The 13,236-nt window shown below is 48.2% G+C and overlaps 1 protein-coding gene across 1 annotated transcript in view; it reads right to left on the reverse strand.

The window, feature by feature from the left end:
• Nucleotides 1-830: 830 nt before the first annotated feature.
• PDZD2 (PDZ domain containing 2) overlaps nt 831-13,236 on the reverse strand; it is a gene marked incomplete at its 5' end in the record, with an annotated part of 227,963 nt that continues 215,557 nt past the window's right edge. The window contains 5 exons of the mRNA XM_080805056.1: nt 831-3,821; nt 5,330-5,464; nt 8,301-8,562; nt 9,223-9,324; nt 12,846-12,963. Coding sequence (XP_080661182.1) covers nt 3,655-3,821; nt 5,330-5,464; nt 8,301-8,562; nt 9,223-9,324; nt 12,846-12,963 — 784 coding nt within the window. The 3' untranslated portion in view covers nt 831-3,654. The remainder of the gene's footprint in view (nt 3,822-5,329; nt 5,465-8,300; nt 8,563-9,222; nt 9,325-12,845; nt 12,964-13,236) is intronic.

The raw sequence follows: 13,236 nt of genomic DNA on the forward strand, positions 1-13,236 counted from the left end.
ACAGACCCACATAAAGCGGGGGAGTCTTATCAGCGGAGGGCACTGAGTGACCCACGAGCCCCACTGTTCCTCCAGTCTCAGAGGCCTGGTTACATGCCGAGTCCCAGTCTTAGATTTCTACGAGACGCCATCTTGTCTTCTTCCTTGTGCCACTCTAGGTTGGTGACTGCATCTTAGAATCAAGAGAGCCTAAGGAAACTAGATGCTTTTTATTTTACTCTGGGAAGGAGGATCCCAGGCCACCCAAGCATGTGGTGGGGGGAGGTGAGATCACGGTTTTGAGAAAAATGAGGAATTGCAGTCATTATAAAGAGAGAGCAAAAACTGACAAGGAACAATTGCTGAGTAGCATGGGGAGTCCAGCTGTGGTTGGGAACTGTGAATTTCTAGTAGTATTATTCTGCGTGGTGGTAGGACTTTCTCCAGGAATAGGACTGTAGGAAACAACAAGCTGGGTAGCTGGAAGGAAGGATCGTGGATTAGGTGGGACAGGGTGCGGAGTCTGGGCTGGGTGGGGCTTGTGCTCTATCTTGGGTCTACTCTATCAGAGTAGAAATGAAAGGGTGGGGATTCTGATGGGAGAAAATTAACACTTGTCAGGGGGATTAGAGGGCTTGCTGAAACGGAAGACTTTAGTAGTGAGAGGAGGGCGGGTGTAAGATCCAGGAGGTGAGAAGTTGCAAAGGCACGGGATGTTTAAGATTCCGGGAAGTGGAAGGGCTTTAGATTGGGCCCATCCTCAGTGTGGCCCTGTAAGAGCTGTTGATTTTCTGTTGCATGTGGACCGCTCACTCATTGATGTAATAATTAAGGTAATAATAAACACTTCTCGAGGTTTTACAAGGTTACTTTATAGATGGCAGAATTAAAAAAAAAAAAGTAGTAAGCCGAGTGTTTATTTTTTTAAAATTACTTAAAAAAGGTTGTTTACAGAGATGTGGATTTACATAACTTGGCGACAACATTTTAAAAATGTACAGGCTATTTCATATTATTGCACTTACTCTTCCATAATATATAAGGCATTTTATTTTACATAAATAAAGGATAATGTAGAATATCATACAACAGGTGTGGTGCCAATTAAGTCAACCATAAAATTAAATGAGATGTGTTTCGGAGGACAGAAATGCAATCCAACTTATTTCAATCTTCACAGAATATCCTTGCAACTACAGTTTACTTGTTACAACACGTATTTACCCTCATAGCTTATTGTGGATGACTGATGCATTAGAAAACTGAAACAATGAAAGTTTTAGTAGGATAATAGAATACCATTAGTGCTCACTTCAGGAACTGTGGGGATTAGACTCATTAGAAATACTAGTCATGCCTTGAACACTGAAGACAAATAAGTAGCTTTCGATCTGAGGGTCAGAGATAGTTTAGCCTTTTGCTTTCTCCCTTAAGTTCCAACTGTTGGCCAGGGAAACCCTTCTGGCAAGATCTACTAGAAGTGATGACTTTAGCCTACTTCAGTGAGTGAAAGGTCTACCCTTGCACTTTTCGGACAAGATGATTAGAGACTCGGAACAGATTAGAGACTGTTCCATTGCGCTGAACTGCTCTAGAAATTCCGGTCTGTTCACATAGGACTGAATTTCTTACTAGGAGGCACAGCTGGAAGAGTGGAGGCAAATATCCTTACCATTTAGGCAAGAAAGCAGAAACCACACCACTGACCCCAGAGACTTAAAAACAATCTAGCATGCACCTTGCACTGACTGCCTACAGATTCCTACCAGGAAGTGTAGTGAAAAGTAGAAGCTACATGAGTCATGTCTTTCTAGCTAACTCTTGTACTACATTCTCTTCTGCATAACCTGTTTAAAAAAAATGAGAAGTCTGGGCTCACACCAGCCAGATACTTCATTCTCATCGGAGAGACCCCTGTGGGCCAACTCGGCAGAGGTTTTATGGTATGGAGGAATCCCTCGGAAAACGATGTACAAAGGTGACAGCGCGAGCATCTCCATGATGGGAGCGGGGGCGGGTGTACAGTGACCTCACTTCTGTTCTCTAAGCCACAGACCCAGGCTGCAGGTTACTGAAGGAAGCGTCCAGCACAAAACCTGGGCGTTGTCCCGCACGCAGCTTTGGCGTCCTCACCCGTACTCACAGGACTGGAGCAGCTGGTCTGGGTACCTCTCAGGTTGGGGTTGTGCAACACAGTTCTGTTTCTTTACCTTGAAAGAGTGACTCACCCGCATTCCCCGTTGTCTTTTTACATTTTGGTAAGTGAAGCTGATGGAAGTTTGGAATTTAAGAAAAGAAGGTGCAGTACGAAGGAGAAGAGCCAGTTTTGGGACCAGGAACAAGAGCACACTGACTGGGAGCAGCTACGGGGAGAAGTCATGCTTTGACAGGAGAGCAGCCGGGACCAGCTTCACGGGCAGTGTGAGTCCCACCAGTCTTCTGCAGAACAGTTTGGGCCAAAGGAAGAATTTGCAAAACAGGAAAACATCAGCAGCAAGCGGTCCCTGCAGGGGTGTCGTCACACCCAGGTCAGGAAGGTGGGCCGGTGCTTAGAAAGGGGCCGTTTCTTAAGCTTGTTGGCCAGGGGGAAAACCAACCAACCAAAGTCCCAAAAGGATGATTTTTAAGCTCTGCCCTTTGGATTGTAAATGTAATGCCTATGTTTATAAATCCAAGGATGCTAAAAAGATTACTAAAAATTTAGCTCAGTGTTGGGAGTGCATAAAATATAGAAATGGAAACTCAGTGACTATAGTATTTCTGCCCACTCCTGTGTTGACTGGTCTTGAATTCAAGCACTTACTCAAGTTCGGAACCAGATGCAAGGTGCTTTCAGAGCTGGAACCCACTGCTCGTTCTAAGCAGCAGAGTTCATGGCTAGTTAGTACGGTTTATCAGAACAGCGTTTCTGTAAAATAGCCTTACGACTTACACTTTCAGATCACGATCAGCACTTCATGATGATCAGTAACCCACGGAGTGAACCCTGCAACCACACAGTGCACAGGACACTCACTAAAAAAATACCACTTTCCAGATTTTGCTTTTTCATTTTTGGATAATTCCTGAGCTCAGCTTAACTGTTAGGTCAGAACTGATTTTTTTCTTTAAGTCTCACTTTCTTTTCACCGTAATGTACAGACCTACAGCTCCTTCCACTGAATGTGCCTAAAAGCATTCTCTTATTTACTTACAAAATTATATAAAACTGTAGTCCTTTATTTGTGACATTCATGTCGCCCCTCAGACTTGGTTAGCTCCCTCACTGCCAGGATTAGGTCTGGTGAGCGAGGAGCCAGGAAGGACGCAAAGATCTTAAGTAAATGTTTTGAATGAAGAAGGGCATGCCACATCTTGTGTCCCCATCAATAAACACAAAAAGGGAGGGAAGAGGCACCGGAACAAAAGGATCCCTCCTGGCCTCGGTCGTCCGGGTAGGAGGCTTCCAGAGGTCAGCGCCATTGCCGTCGCACACACAAGAGGTCAGCTCCACAAAGAAGTAAAAACCTGGAGATTTCTGTAGTCCTTGCCTATACCAAGGTTCCTGTGCTGTTTTAGGAACCCAGTGTTGAAAGAAGTTGTTCTGATTTGCTAAAGTAAGGGAACTGAGAACAGGAGATTCTTGTTAAAAAATGTAACAAGCCCCACTCGTGAGCGTCACTCCTGGTGCCTGTTTCAGGAAGAATTCCTGTGCTTCCGAATCAGCAACTGCACAGGTCCCTCCGGGACAGACTTCATAATAGTCCAGGCATCAAAGTGCATGAGCCCCACCAGGGGTTTCCCGTTAATGGCAAGAATTTCATCTCCGGCTTCGATTGTTCCCGCTTGTTCGGCTGCTCCACCTGTGAGAACAGACAGACAGCGATGCTGGGGCACCCTCACGGGATTCCAGATAAATTCCGGGTGAGCTAAAAACTCAAATGAGAAGTCTCTGAACGACATGCCCATAATTCTTAGGAAAGGGAAACCGTCCTTAAGACACACAGAGCATATACCCATGAAAAGAAATTTAGCTACCTAAAAATACTCAAATTCCCTCAAACACATAAGCTATGGACTAGGAGAAGGCAAATTTCAACGTATATAATCAAAATCCAGATGGCCAGCTGACGCAGGAAAACAGGTTCCGCTTCTATCTGGTATACCACCAGTGCCTGTGGAGAATACTTACACGGCCCTACGTACTTCCCCATCACCGCTGTCTGTATGACAAGCTTGTGGGTGTGCTACATATACCACATACGGATACTCTTACTACTAACTATGACGTTACATAGAATACGACATACAGTAGATTTTTCTATGTACTGGTATTAGTATAGTTATACTTTTCAAAAAAATTGTTTAGAATGAGCACGTGTGAGAGCTGGGGGGGCGAGCAGCAGGGGGGAGAGAGAATTTGCAAGCCGATTCCCTGCTGAGCGTGGAGCCCCACAGGGGGCTCCGTCTCATGACGGAGGTTAGGAACTGAGCCAAAATCAAGAGTCAGACGCATGACCAGATGAGCCACCCATGCATCCTCAGGATAATTACAATTTTAATATAATTGTTTAGCTCGAGAACCTGAAGAAATTTTTGAGAACTGTCCAAGATCATAAAATGACTGATCAGGTTCATAAAGAAGCCTCTTATCTACCACATGTTTCAATTATCTTTACTGCTCTCAGCTCCCTTTCCTGAAGTCCAGTAGTTGAAGTCTAGTATTCGAAACGAATACTATCTTGGTCCATGTTAATTACTCCAACAGGCAATTCTTTTTTTTTTTTTTTTTTTAAAGACTTCATCTATTTGACAGACAGAGATCACAAGTAGGCAGAGAGGCAGGCAGAGAGAGGGGAAAGCAGGCTCCCTATCGAGCAAAGAACCCGACAAGGGGCTCGATCCCAGAACTCTAGGATCATGACCTGAGCCGAAGGCAGAGGCTTTAACCCACTGAGCCACCCAGGCGCCCCCCAACAGGCAATTTTTGATGGCACTGGCTTGGTATGTTTACATCAGTCCCAGCTAATACTAGTTATGAACACGGAGTTTGGGCTCTGGTCTAGAGGTTAGGGATGCTGACCTTGGGGCCAGACTGCCTAGATCCAAGCCTCGTTCTGCCGGTTCCATCCGTGTGACCTTCGGTGCTTGTGTAACTCCCCCGTGGCACACACCATCTTTTGTGAAACAGGGATAATCGTACCTATCTGATAGGATTGTTGGGCGGGGGGGGGGCAACAGGAGTTCAAACACGTAAAATACAACAGGGCTGACACACAGTACACCCCGTATGTGACAGAACGAAACATTTTCTAAATAGAAGGCACAGGCACACACAGGAAAGAGCCGACTGGCTTTTCTAGGGCGTTACCTTTGTATACTCTCTTAATGAACAGGGGCCCGTCTCCAGCTGTTGAGGATTTCCCTCCGTCCAGACTCAATCCCAGCCCAGCGGAGGTCTTCAGCACTTCGACACACAGCGCATCGTGGGAAGGAAGGCTTCTCCCTGCAGCAACGACATTTGGAAGGATGGAAATGACAAGGACACTCATCACCTCCTCTCTAGTCCCCCAAGTGTCTTACCCCAGCACCCGAGTCCCATCTACCTTTGAAACCAGCGTTAGGATGGGTCTCTCAGATTTGGAGCCGACCTGGTGGCTGTGTTCCTGCTGTACTGGCACCATTTGCTCTTCAAAGCATTTTTTTTTTTTTAAGATTTAAGTATTTATTTGAAAAAACACGTGCACGTGGGCAGGGGGAGGGCCAGAGAGAGAGGGAGAGAGGCAGACTCCCCGCTGCACGTGGAGCCTCACTCGGGGCTTGATCCCAGGACCCCAATCATGACCTGAGACGAAATCAAGAGCCGGCCGCTCCACGGACTGAGCCGCGCAGGCTCCCCTCAGCGCTTTCTGGAAGCATGGAGGCGGCTCTGGTGCCCAACCAGAAACCCTCAAAGGCCAGACTGCTCCCGGTGAGCTCCATGTGCTGTGGTGGTGTGTCTCGGTGAAGCCACACTTGGGGAATCAGATCTGATCTCCTGCCGCGTGTCACAGGCCGGCACTGATAGCCTGCAACACCCTCGCAGGGGACTGTGACTGTGGACCCCAGAGCTCCGCGCCTTCCCCCTTCGGCCGTGCATGCTTATCACGCACCAGCTGCCCTCGCTGCCCTCTCCTCTCTCCACAGCAGGGTGTGGGGGGGCACGTTTCCATGGCAGTGGGTCCTCCATTGCAACCAACGTGTGCCTGCTCTGTGTGCTGGTTTGGAGAGGCCTGGCTGGGATCTATCCTGAGATCTGAGTAGCGATGGAGAGCTTGCCTCTTACTCCTCTTCCTTACACACTGCACTGGTGAAGGATGTTGAAGAAGTGAGTAGAAAGGCATGCTGAGCTCTCTGGGAGGCAGGGGAGGGACCACAGATTCAACTGCCCCCTTGGGCTTGAGGCCAAGGTAGCCAGCATCCCTGCCTTTGAACAGAAAGGTCAGTCCATTAGTGTGGCTTAGAGAAGGTCACTCCACGTTCCGCGGGGTCTGCAGGCAACGTGCGGACAGGAGCAGCATGGTTTTCAGTAGGTGACTCGCTTACTGTTAAACAGAACAGGCCTATTACAGCGGCTCTCAACTCTGGCCGGGTTCTACTGAAATCCCCTAGGAACCTTAGAAAGCTAGTGACTCAGGACCCGGGCCCCCGCCCTCACCCCTCAGGGTTTCTGATTTCATTGAGCTGGTAAATTTGCTGGGCAGGAGGATTGCCCTGTGCAACCTCCTGCCTCCGTCTCCAAGTGGGATACTCTCAGGGCATGTGAAAGGATAGTTCCTTGGGTTCAGGTGGAGCTCTGGGCAGGGGAATTTTAAGGAATAGGAATATGAAAAAATAAAGTTTAAGCCCTGAAAGTGCTTACAATTTGGTGACTCTGGAGAATCTGGTTCAAGACCAGATGTTCTGAAGGTGTCCCAGGAATACTTAATGATTATAAATGACAAGATAGCCTTCCATATCCCAAGTTCATGAGTCTTAAACATTCTGGAAGTTGCTGGGATTAAGCGCCAAGTGGTTTCCTGTGACGTTAAGTTTCTTGGATCCACCAAGAACACACGAAGTAATGGAGACAGCGCTGGGGCAAAGGTGAGCGTGACGCGGTCTGATGACTTAAGGTGTTTCCCAATACTGGGAAGGGTTTCAGTCTTCTAGCAGCGCAAAAGCAAGACACCAGAGGAGAAGGGTGAGAATCCTCCAGGCCCGTGGAGGCATCTGGACAAGAAGAGTTTCCCACCTGTTCGGCGGAAAGGAGTGCTATTTTCAGCAAAGCAATCACGGATAGCCCAGGCCACCATGAGGCCAAGTTGAAGAGAGGAATTCAGCTTCCCTTGACTTTATTAGGGAGAGATGCTGAGAAGGAAGCAAAGGCTTCCTCAGAAGGCGGTGCCTGCCCTGGGCTTCCACAGGCTCTTCTTGCTTTCGGGACTGCAGACATTGCTCCTGAACTCCAAGGGAGAGACCACCACGGAGGTCTGCAGTAGTTCTCTTGAAGGCCGCAATCAGCCCAGTGCTTCAGAAATAGAAGTGGTACTTAGTTCTGAGTAAATAGCTCGTATGCCTTCCCAGTGAGCCTTGTGATGACAGGATGGACAGCGCTTAGGAAATCCACTTCTGAACCTCTTTATAAGCTCTGTTGGTTAAGGCTAGAGTCTCTGTTTTCAAACATCTGTGCCTCCTCACTTCCTTATGTTTTTCTAAAACCGGAAAGAATATAAACCGTGGTGTTTTCCAAGGACAAATGGTAGTTCTGCAATTTCTGCATACTCTTCATGATTCCCCTTATCACAAGAGTTTCGTGTTTTACCTACTGGCCACTTAAGGCCTAAGAGGATATAGCTGTGAAAGGGCTTCCCTCTTCGTACAGGTGGGGAAACTGTCAAGCAGTCGTTAAGTCTTCAACAGTATGGCTTTAACTACAGGGGGCAGTGGTTTCTAACTTACTAGGAACACTGTTTTTTCAAGAAGCATCCACAAACATTAGACTTTACTACATTTGATTTCTTATTTCTTCTTTTTTTGAGAGGGAGGGGGATGATTTGGGGGGCGGGGAAGAACAGAGGGAGAGAGAATCCTGAGTAGGGTCCAAGCCCGGCGTGGAGCCTGATGCAGGGCTCGATCTCACAACTCTGAGATCATGACCTGAGTCAAAATCAAGAGTCCAACGCTTAACCAACTGAGCCACCCAGGGGCCCCTCCATTTGATTTTGCGGACCCCGAAGGCAGTAGTTAGGTTCCTTTTTGTACAGCCAGGATCTACTCTGCCGGCTGCCCACCCCCTGCCAGCTGTTGAGCTGGTGTCTTACCTAAACTGGGCTCCAGGGCGCTGGTCCTTCTGGAGATCGAGCCCTTCCCGTTGGCTTCCTGCCTACTGGAGTGTCTGGGCTGATCGTTCGCTTTCTTGATGACCACGAGGACATCTCTGTGCAGCTGTGCTTGGTGCAGAATCTTGAGGACATCCCCATGGGCTAAGCCAGCCAGTGAGGCGCCATTGACGGACAGAAGGAAATCCCCTCGGTTCACAGTCCCTTCCTGAGAAGCAGCCCCCTGAGAACACACCCTGTGCACCTGGGGCGAGGAAAGACAAAAGCCAAAGTATTTGGAACCTTCAGTAAAAGCAAGAGGGCAGATGCAAATCTGTAGTAGAGGAACTTTCTACTGGCAAGCTCGCAAAATCCTACAAACGTTCACTGAAAGCCTATATGCGGTGTGAGGGATGGAATTACAAATGTCAGTGCCGGCAGCATCTGAATACATTTTTCCCTCAACTTCTCACTATAGCGTCTAATCTATGCTTGGCGCTCCATGGGGCAGAAAGGTCACAAAAACAAACAGGACCTGGTCTGGTCTCACGGGTGATCTCAGAGGCCTTCGAATGATCTAAAATTGGAGGTGGTTCTTGAGAAGGAAGTAATTTCAGAAGCATATGCAGATTTGGTCAGTAAATTCTTGTGTTTTCTAGTGCTTAAATAAAATGTTCAGGTGAATATGAGGAAACTCCAGAAAACTGTGGTTATATATATTGGAATTGAATAGGTCACTCTGTGGTAAATGTGCGTATCTTTGCCAGTGACTAGTAATGTCTGTCCCCTACTTTTCCATTTTTGCTCTATTAGGAGGAAACAAACACCAGCGTTCTTTGAACACACGGACAGGATTTTGTCCTCGTCACCTCTGAGGCTGCATCAGGAGTGACCTCCCAGAGAGCATCTTGATATGGTCACTTACCACAATTGATTTTGGCTCCACGTCTGTCCCTCCTGCCACAGTGAATCCCAGACCTGAGCCTTCTTTTTTATTCAAGACTATGAAGCAAACATCTTCTTTATTCTAGTAAAAAGAAACAGAAAAAAGTCCAGTTGGCCCCTGAATAACCCGGGGTGGGGGGCAGCTCACCGACCTCTGCTCTATCAAATCTGCAGGGACACCTGGGTGGCTCGGTTGGTCGGGCCGCTGTCTTCGGCTCGGGTCATGATCCTGGTGTCCTGGGATCAAGTCCCACATGGGGCTCCTTGCTCAGCAGGGAGCCTGCTTCTCTCTCTGTCTGCCTCTCCTGCTGCTTGTGTGCTCTCTCTCTCTCTTTCTCTCTGACAAATAAATAAATAAAATATAAAAAAAAAAATCTGCAGAGAATGCCGACCCTAAAACTTAACCACTAATAGCCCGCCATTGACTGGAAGCCTTACTCAGAACAGAAACAGCTGGTTAATATATGTTATACATGTTTTCTGTGTTGTATAAAGCTAGAGAAAAAGGTGATTAAGAAAATCATAAGGAAGGGGTGCCTGGGTAGCTCAGTGGGTTAAGCGTCTGCCTTCGGTTCAGCTCATGATCCCGGGGGTCCTGGGATCGAGCCCTCTGCTCAGTGAGGAGTCTGCTTCTCCCTCTGCCTGCCGCTCCCCCTGCTTGTGGCTGATCTCTCTGGAAAATATAAATAAAATCTTAAAAAAAAAAGGAAAATCATAGGAGAATGCATTTATAATTCTGTAAAAATCTGGTGCATAAGTGGACCTGTGCTGTTCAGACAGCTGTCTGGTCCTCGCGCCAAGGGTTAGGAAGCTCTGATGGAGTGAGTCCTGGTGCAGGGCCATCGAGCTGCTCAGCACAAACCCGGTGGATACTCAGGAGCTTTCGCACAACACTGGAATGGGAGGAGCTTTGTCTTAAGCGTCCTGTACCCCTCCTGGGCGGTGCTGACAGGATGGCGTTTTGAGGGACACCCTGTAGCTGCAGGTCCGTAGGGTGGACATGAACCAGGACGGGGCAGGGGCAGTGGACAATTTAGGAGCTCTTCCAGGCACCAGAGTATGCCTTCCCAAATCTGAGCAGAGCACATCATCTGATCACAAAGGGGATTCTTTATCACACAGCTGTTTACGTCTACAGTCGAGCCAAGCCAGTGTCAACAAGAACAGAGAGAAGTAGTGCCAAGGGGAGGCAGGATGAGAGACACTGAGGCCACTGATCTATGTCCCCGTCCTGCCATGTTCAGTTCACTGGGTTTCAGATGCAGGCAAGGAACTATCATAAAATACAAAACAAGTTAAAATATATAAACTACCTTAAAACTGTCAACTCTTATTGAGACTAGAACATTCCTAGTAGTGTCCTAGGGTTAAGTAGCAAAAGACTGTCCTATGTTTCAAGCACCAAACAAAAGATATTTTGAAATAAAATACTTAAGATAACTGAGTTGGGCTAATTATTCTGAATGGTGACCTCCTTCGCTCACATGCTATCTGATGGAGCACCATCTTAAAGGTCTGCATTGCTAGGTTCCCCACGGAGTGATATACAATCTGTCAGTTCAAGGTGTTCCCAGTCCAGCAAGAGAAAAGAATCTAATAATAATAACCCTTCAGGGTTGCTTTGATGAGAAAGAGTGAAAACACTGAACAGAGAGAACCATCTCCGTAGTGTGCTAGGGAGGGAACCTGGTATTTAAAAGAAAAAGAGTTCAGTCCTATTAGTGTGTCCTCAAGCGCAACCCCAAGCATTTTACACCTCCCTAAAGAAGTTCATTCAACCCAAATCCCCACAGGTCGACACTAGAATATCACGCAGACTGACGGCGAAGTCCAACCATTTCCGCAGTCAGACCCTGTTCAGTGGAGGGAATGAGGACCAGGCTTTCTTAGTGAAAATGGGAGCAAGTGGTCTGGTCAGTGACTTCTGTGTAGCTTCTGGGAGGTGATGCTTGATACTAAAATAGTACTTCTCAGATACTTAAATGCCTTTATGAGAGCAAAGACAATATTTGAAAATGGAATTCTCTTGCATTCCAGGACATAACACCAAAATTTTAATTTACTCGAATTTTCTATCCCTGTGTAAAGATACGAGTGTTCTAGAAGCTGTCAGGCCAAATCTCATCTCTAAGTAGCTCAGCACAGCATTAGGGAAGCTACACACACTGAGAGCTCCCCAAGGTTTGGGTGTGCTGAGGTCAGAGGGGCCCAACTTATTTTCTGCCTCTGATCTCTCACAGCGCCCCCATCAGGAAGCCGCGGGAATTGCTGCGCACAGTTCCATTTTTAGCGTCCCCACAAACCACACTCACTACAAAAGCAAGCAGGAAACCTCTGGGATTGGTAGCGTGAGCACATCTCTGCTCACCTGAAAGCTGCAGTGAAGTGAAGACTGCAGGATTATAAGGGGGAAAAGCCTCGTTCTGATCCAGGTAGGAATGCCCTTCCACAGCAAACCACAGTATGCTCTCGTGCAAAGTGTGGAACCAGACCGGGTAAGAGGGGAGGTGGGAGGCCCCAGAGGATGCCCCCCACCCCCTCCTGGTGGCACTGGCCATCCTGTCCACATAAAGAGTCTCCCCTTTTGTTTGTGGTCCCTGAAAACGGCATCCCGTTTGTGAGCTGGTTGAGACCTTTCGATTTTCTCCTCCATTTCCTCTAACACTGTAATTTAGTCTGGAGGAAAAGGGACCCAGCGAACTGTGATCCCTCCGTGCCACCTGGATTGGAAATGCCAGAACAAGACTTGCAGGCAGGCGACGCTTGCTTATTGTCACAGGGAGATGACAGACTAGTCCCTTTTACTAAAAGTGAATGCTGATGTCTCGAGGTTCACCGCACAGACCCAAACCAGTGGGCCGAGGACCAGAGGGAGTATAAGCTAAGGGCCACTGGTCTCCTCCCCATCCTGGTTCACTCCTCAGTAGATGCGAACGGCACAGAAATCCTGAGAGTTTCTGGAACAGTGTTCTTGGACTTATCAGAGAACCAGATATATTACCAGTCGAGAAGATTTGTTCATAGTTACTTTTTTTCTCTAAACAACTATTTATTAAGGTTCAAATCTGTATGGGTAGTCCTGAGAAATTAATGTTCTTCAGCGATATATTCTAGATATGAACCCATGGCTTCAGTTTGTTGAAGGACCTCATCTGTAAGGACCACCGTGTCTCGAACCCCAGGCTTCAGAAGCTCCCGGGCTGCGGGCCCGGGTAGGGCTACACAGACGCGCCAACCCGCGTCCCCAGCAGGTGGCTCCCTTGACAAGCAGTTGATGTGCAGAGATGCGCTTGTGGTCCTTCCCTCCCATCTCCAAGCCCCGAGTTCCGTTCTGAGGACCCTCGGGGGACACACTCCAGACGTGGGGGGTGAGGAAGGCAGCTCGTCACTACTGGGGAGTGACACCAGCAGCTGCGCCTAGATTCCACAAGGCCTACTAGCTCGAGGAGCGAGCCGCGGAGTGAGACCGCAGTCAGACCCCGCTGAAGAGCTCCCCGCGCGGACCTGCGGCCGGGTCCCGGGGCTCTCGGGGCTCGCGGCCCACGTCTGAGTGCGCACGCGCGGCCGCCGCTCCCTCGCCCCCGCTTGTCCGGTTTCGCTCACCTCTGATTGTGCTTTCGCTTCCTGAATGAGAGTGAGGACGGTCGATGGGGACCCCACTGATGACAGAACAGACTGCACTCTCTGCTGGTCCCCCGCTGAGATGAGAAGCTGATCCAGACTAAAGAATATAAATGTATTTGAGGAACATTAAAGAAAAAAGCGATTTTCCCATTTCATAAAGACATATTTCAAAAGATCTCCTTTCTACCAAATCGCAGGCACCTTCCGAGTGTCGTGCTCTTTCGGTCCTAACAACTCTCCATGCAAACCAGGGGGAATCCCGAGAGCTCTAACAGGAACTTATTCGCTCCCAAGAGCTTGGGGAAGGACTATGGCTTCTGGGATCCCTCCAGAATGTTAGGGAACCAATCCTGGAGCTTAAAAGAAAATT

The sequence above is a fragment of the Martes martes genome (assembly GCF_963455335.1).
Source record: "Martes martes genome assembly, chromosome: 5".
NCBI classification, from domain to species: Eukaryota; Metazoa; Chordata; class Mammalia; order Carnivora; family Mustelidae; genus Martes; species Martes martes.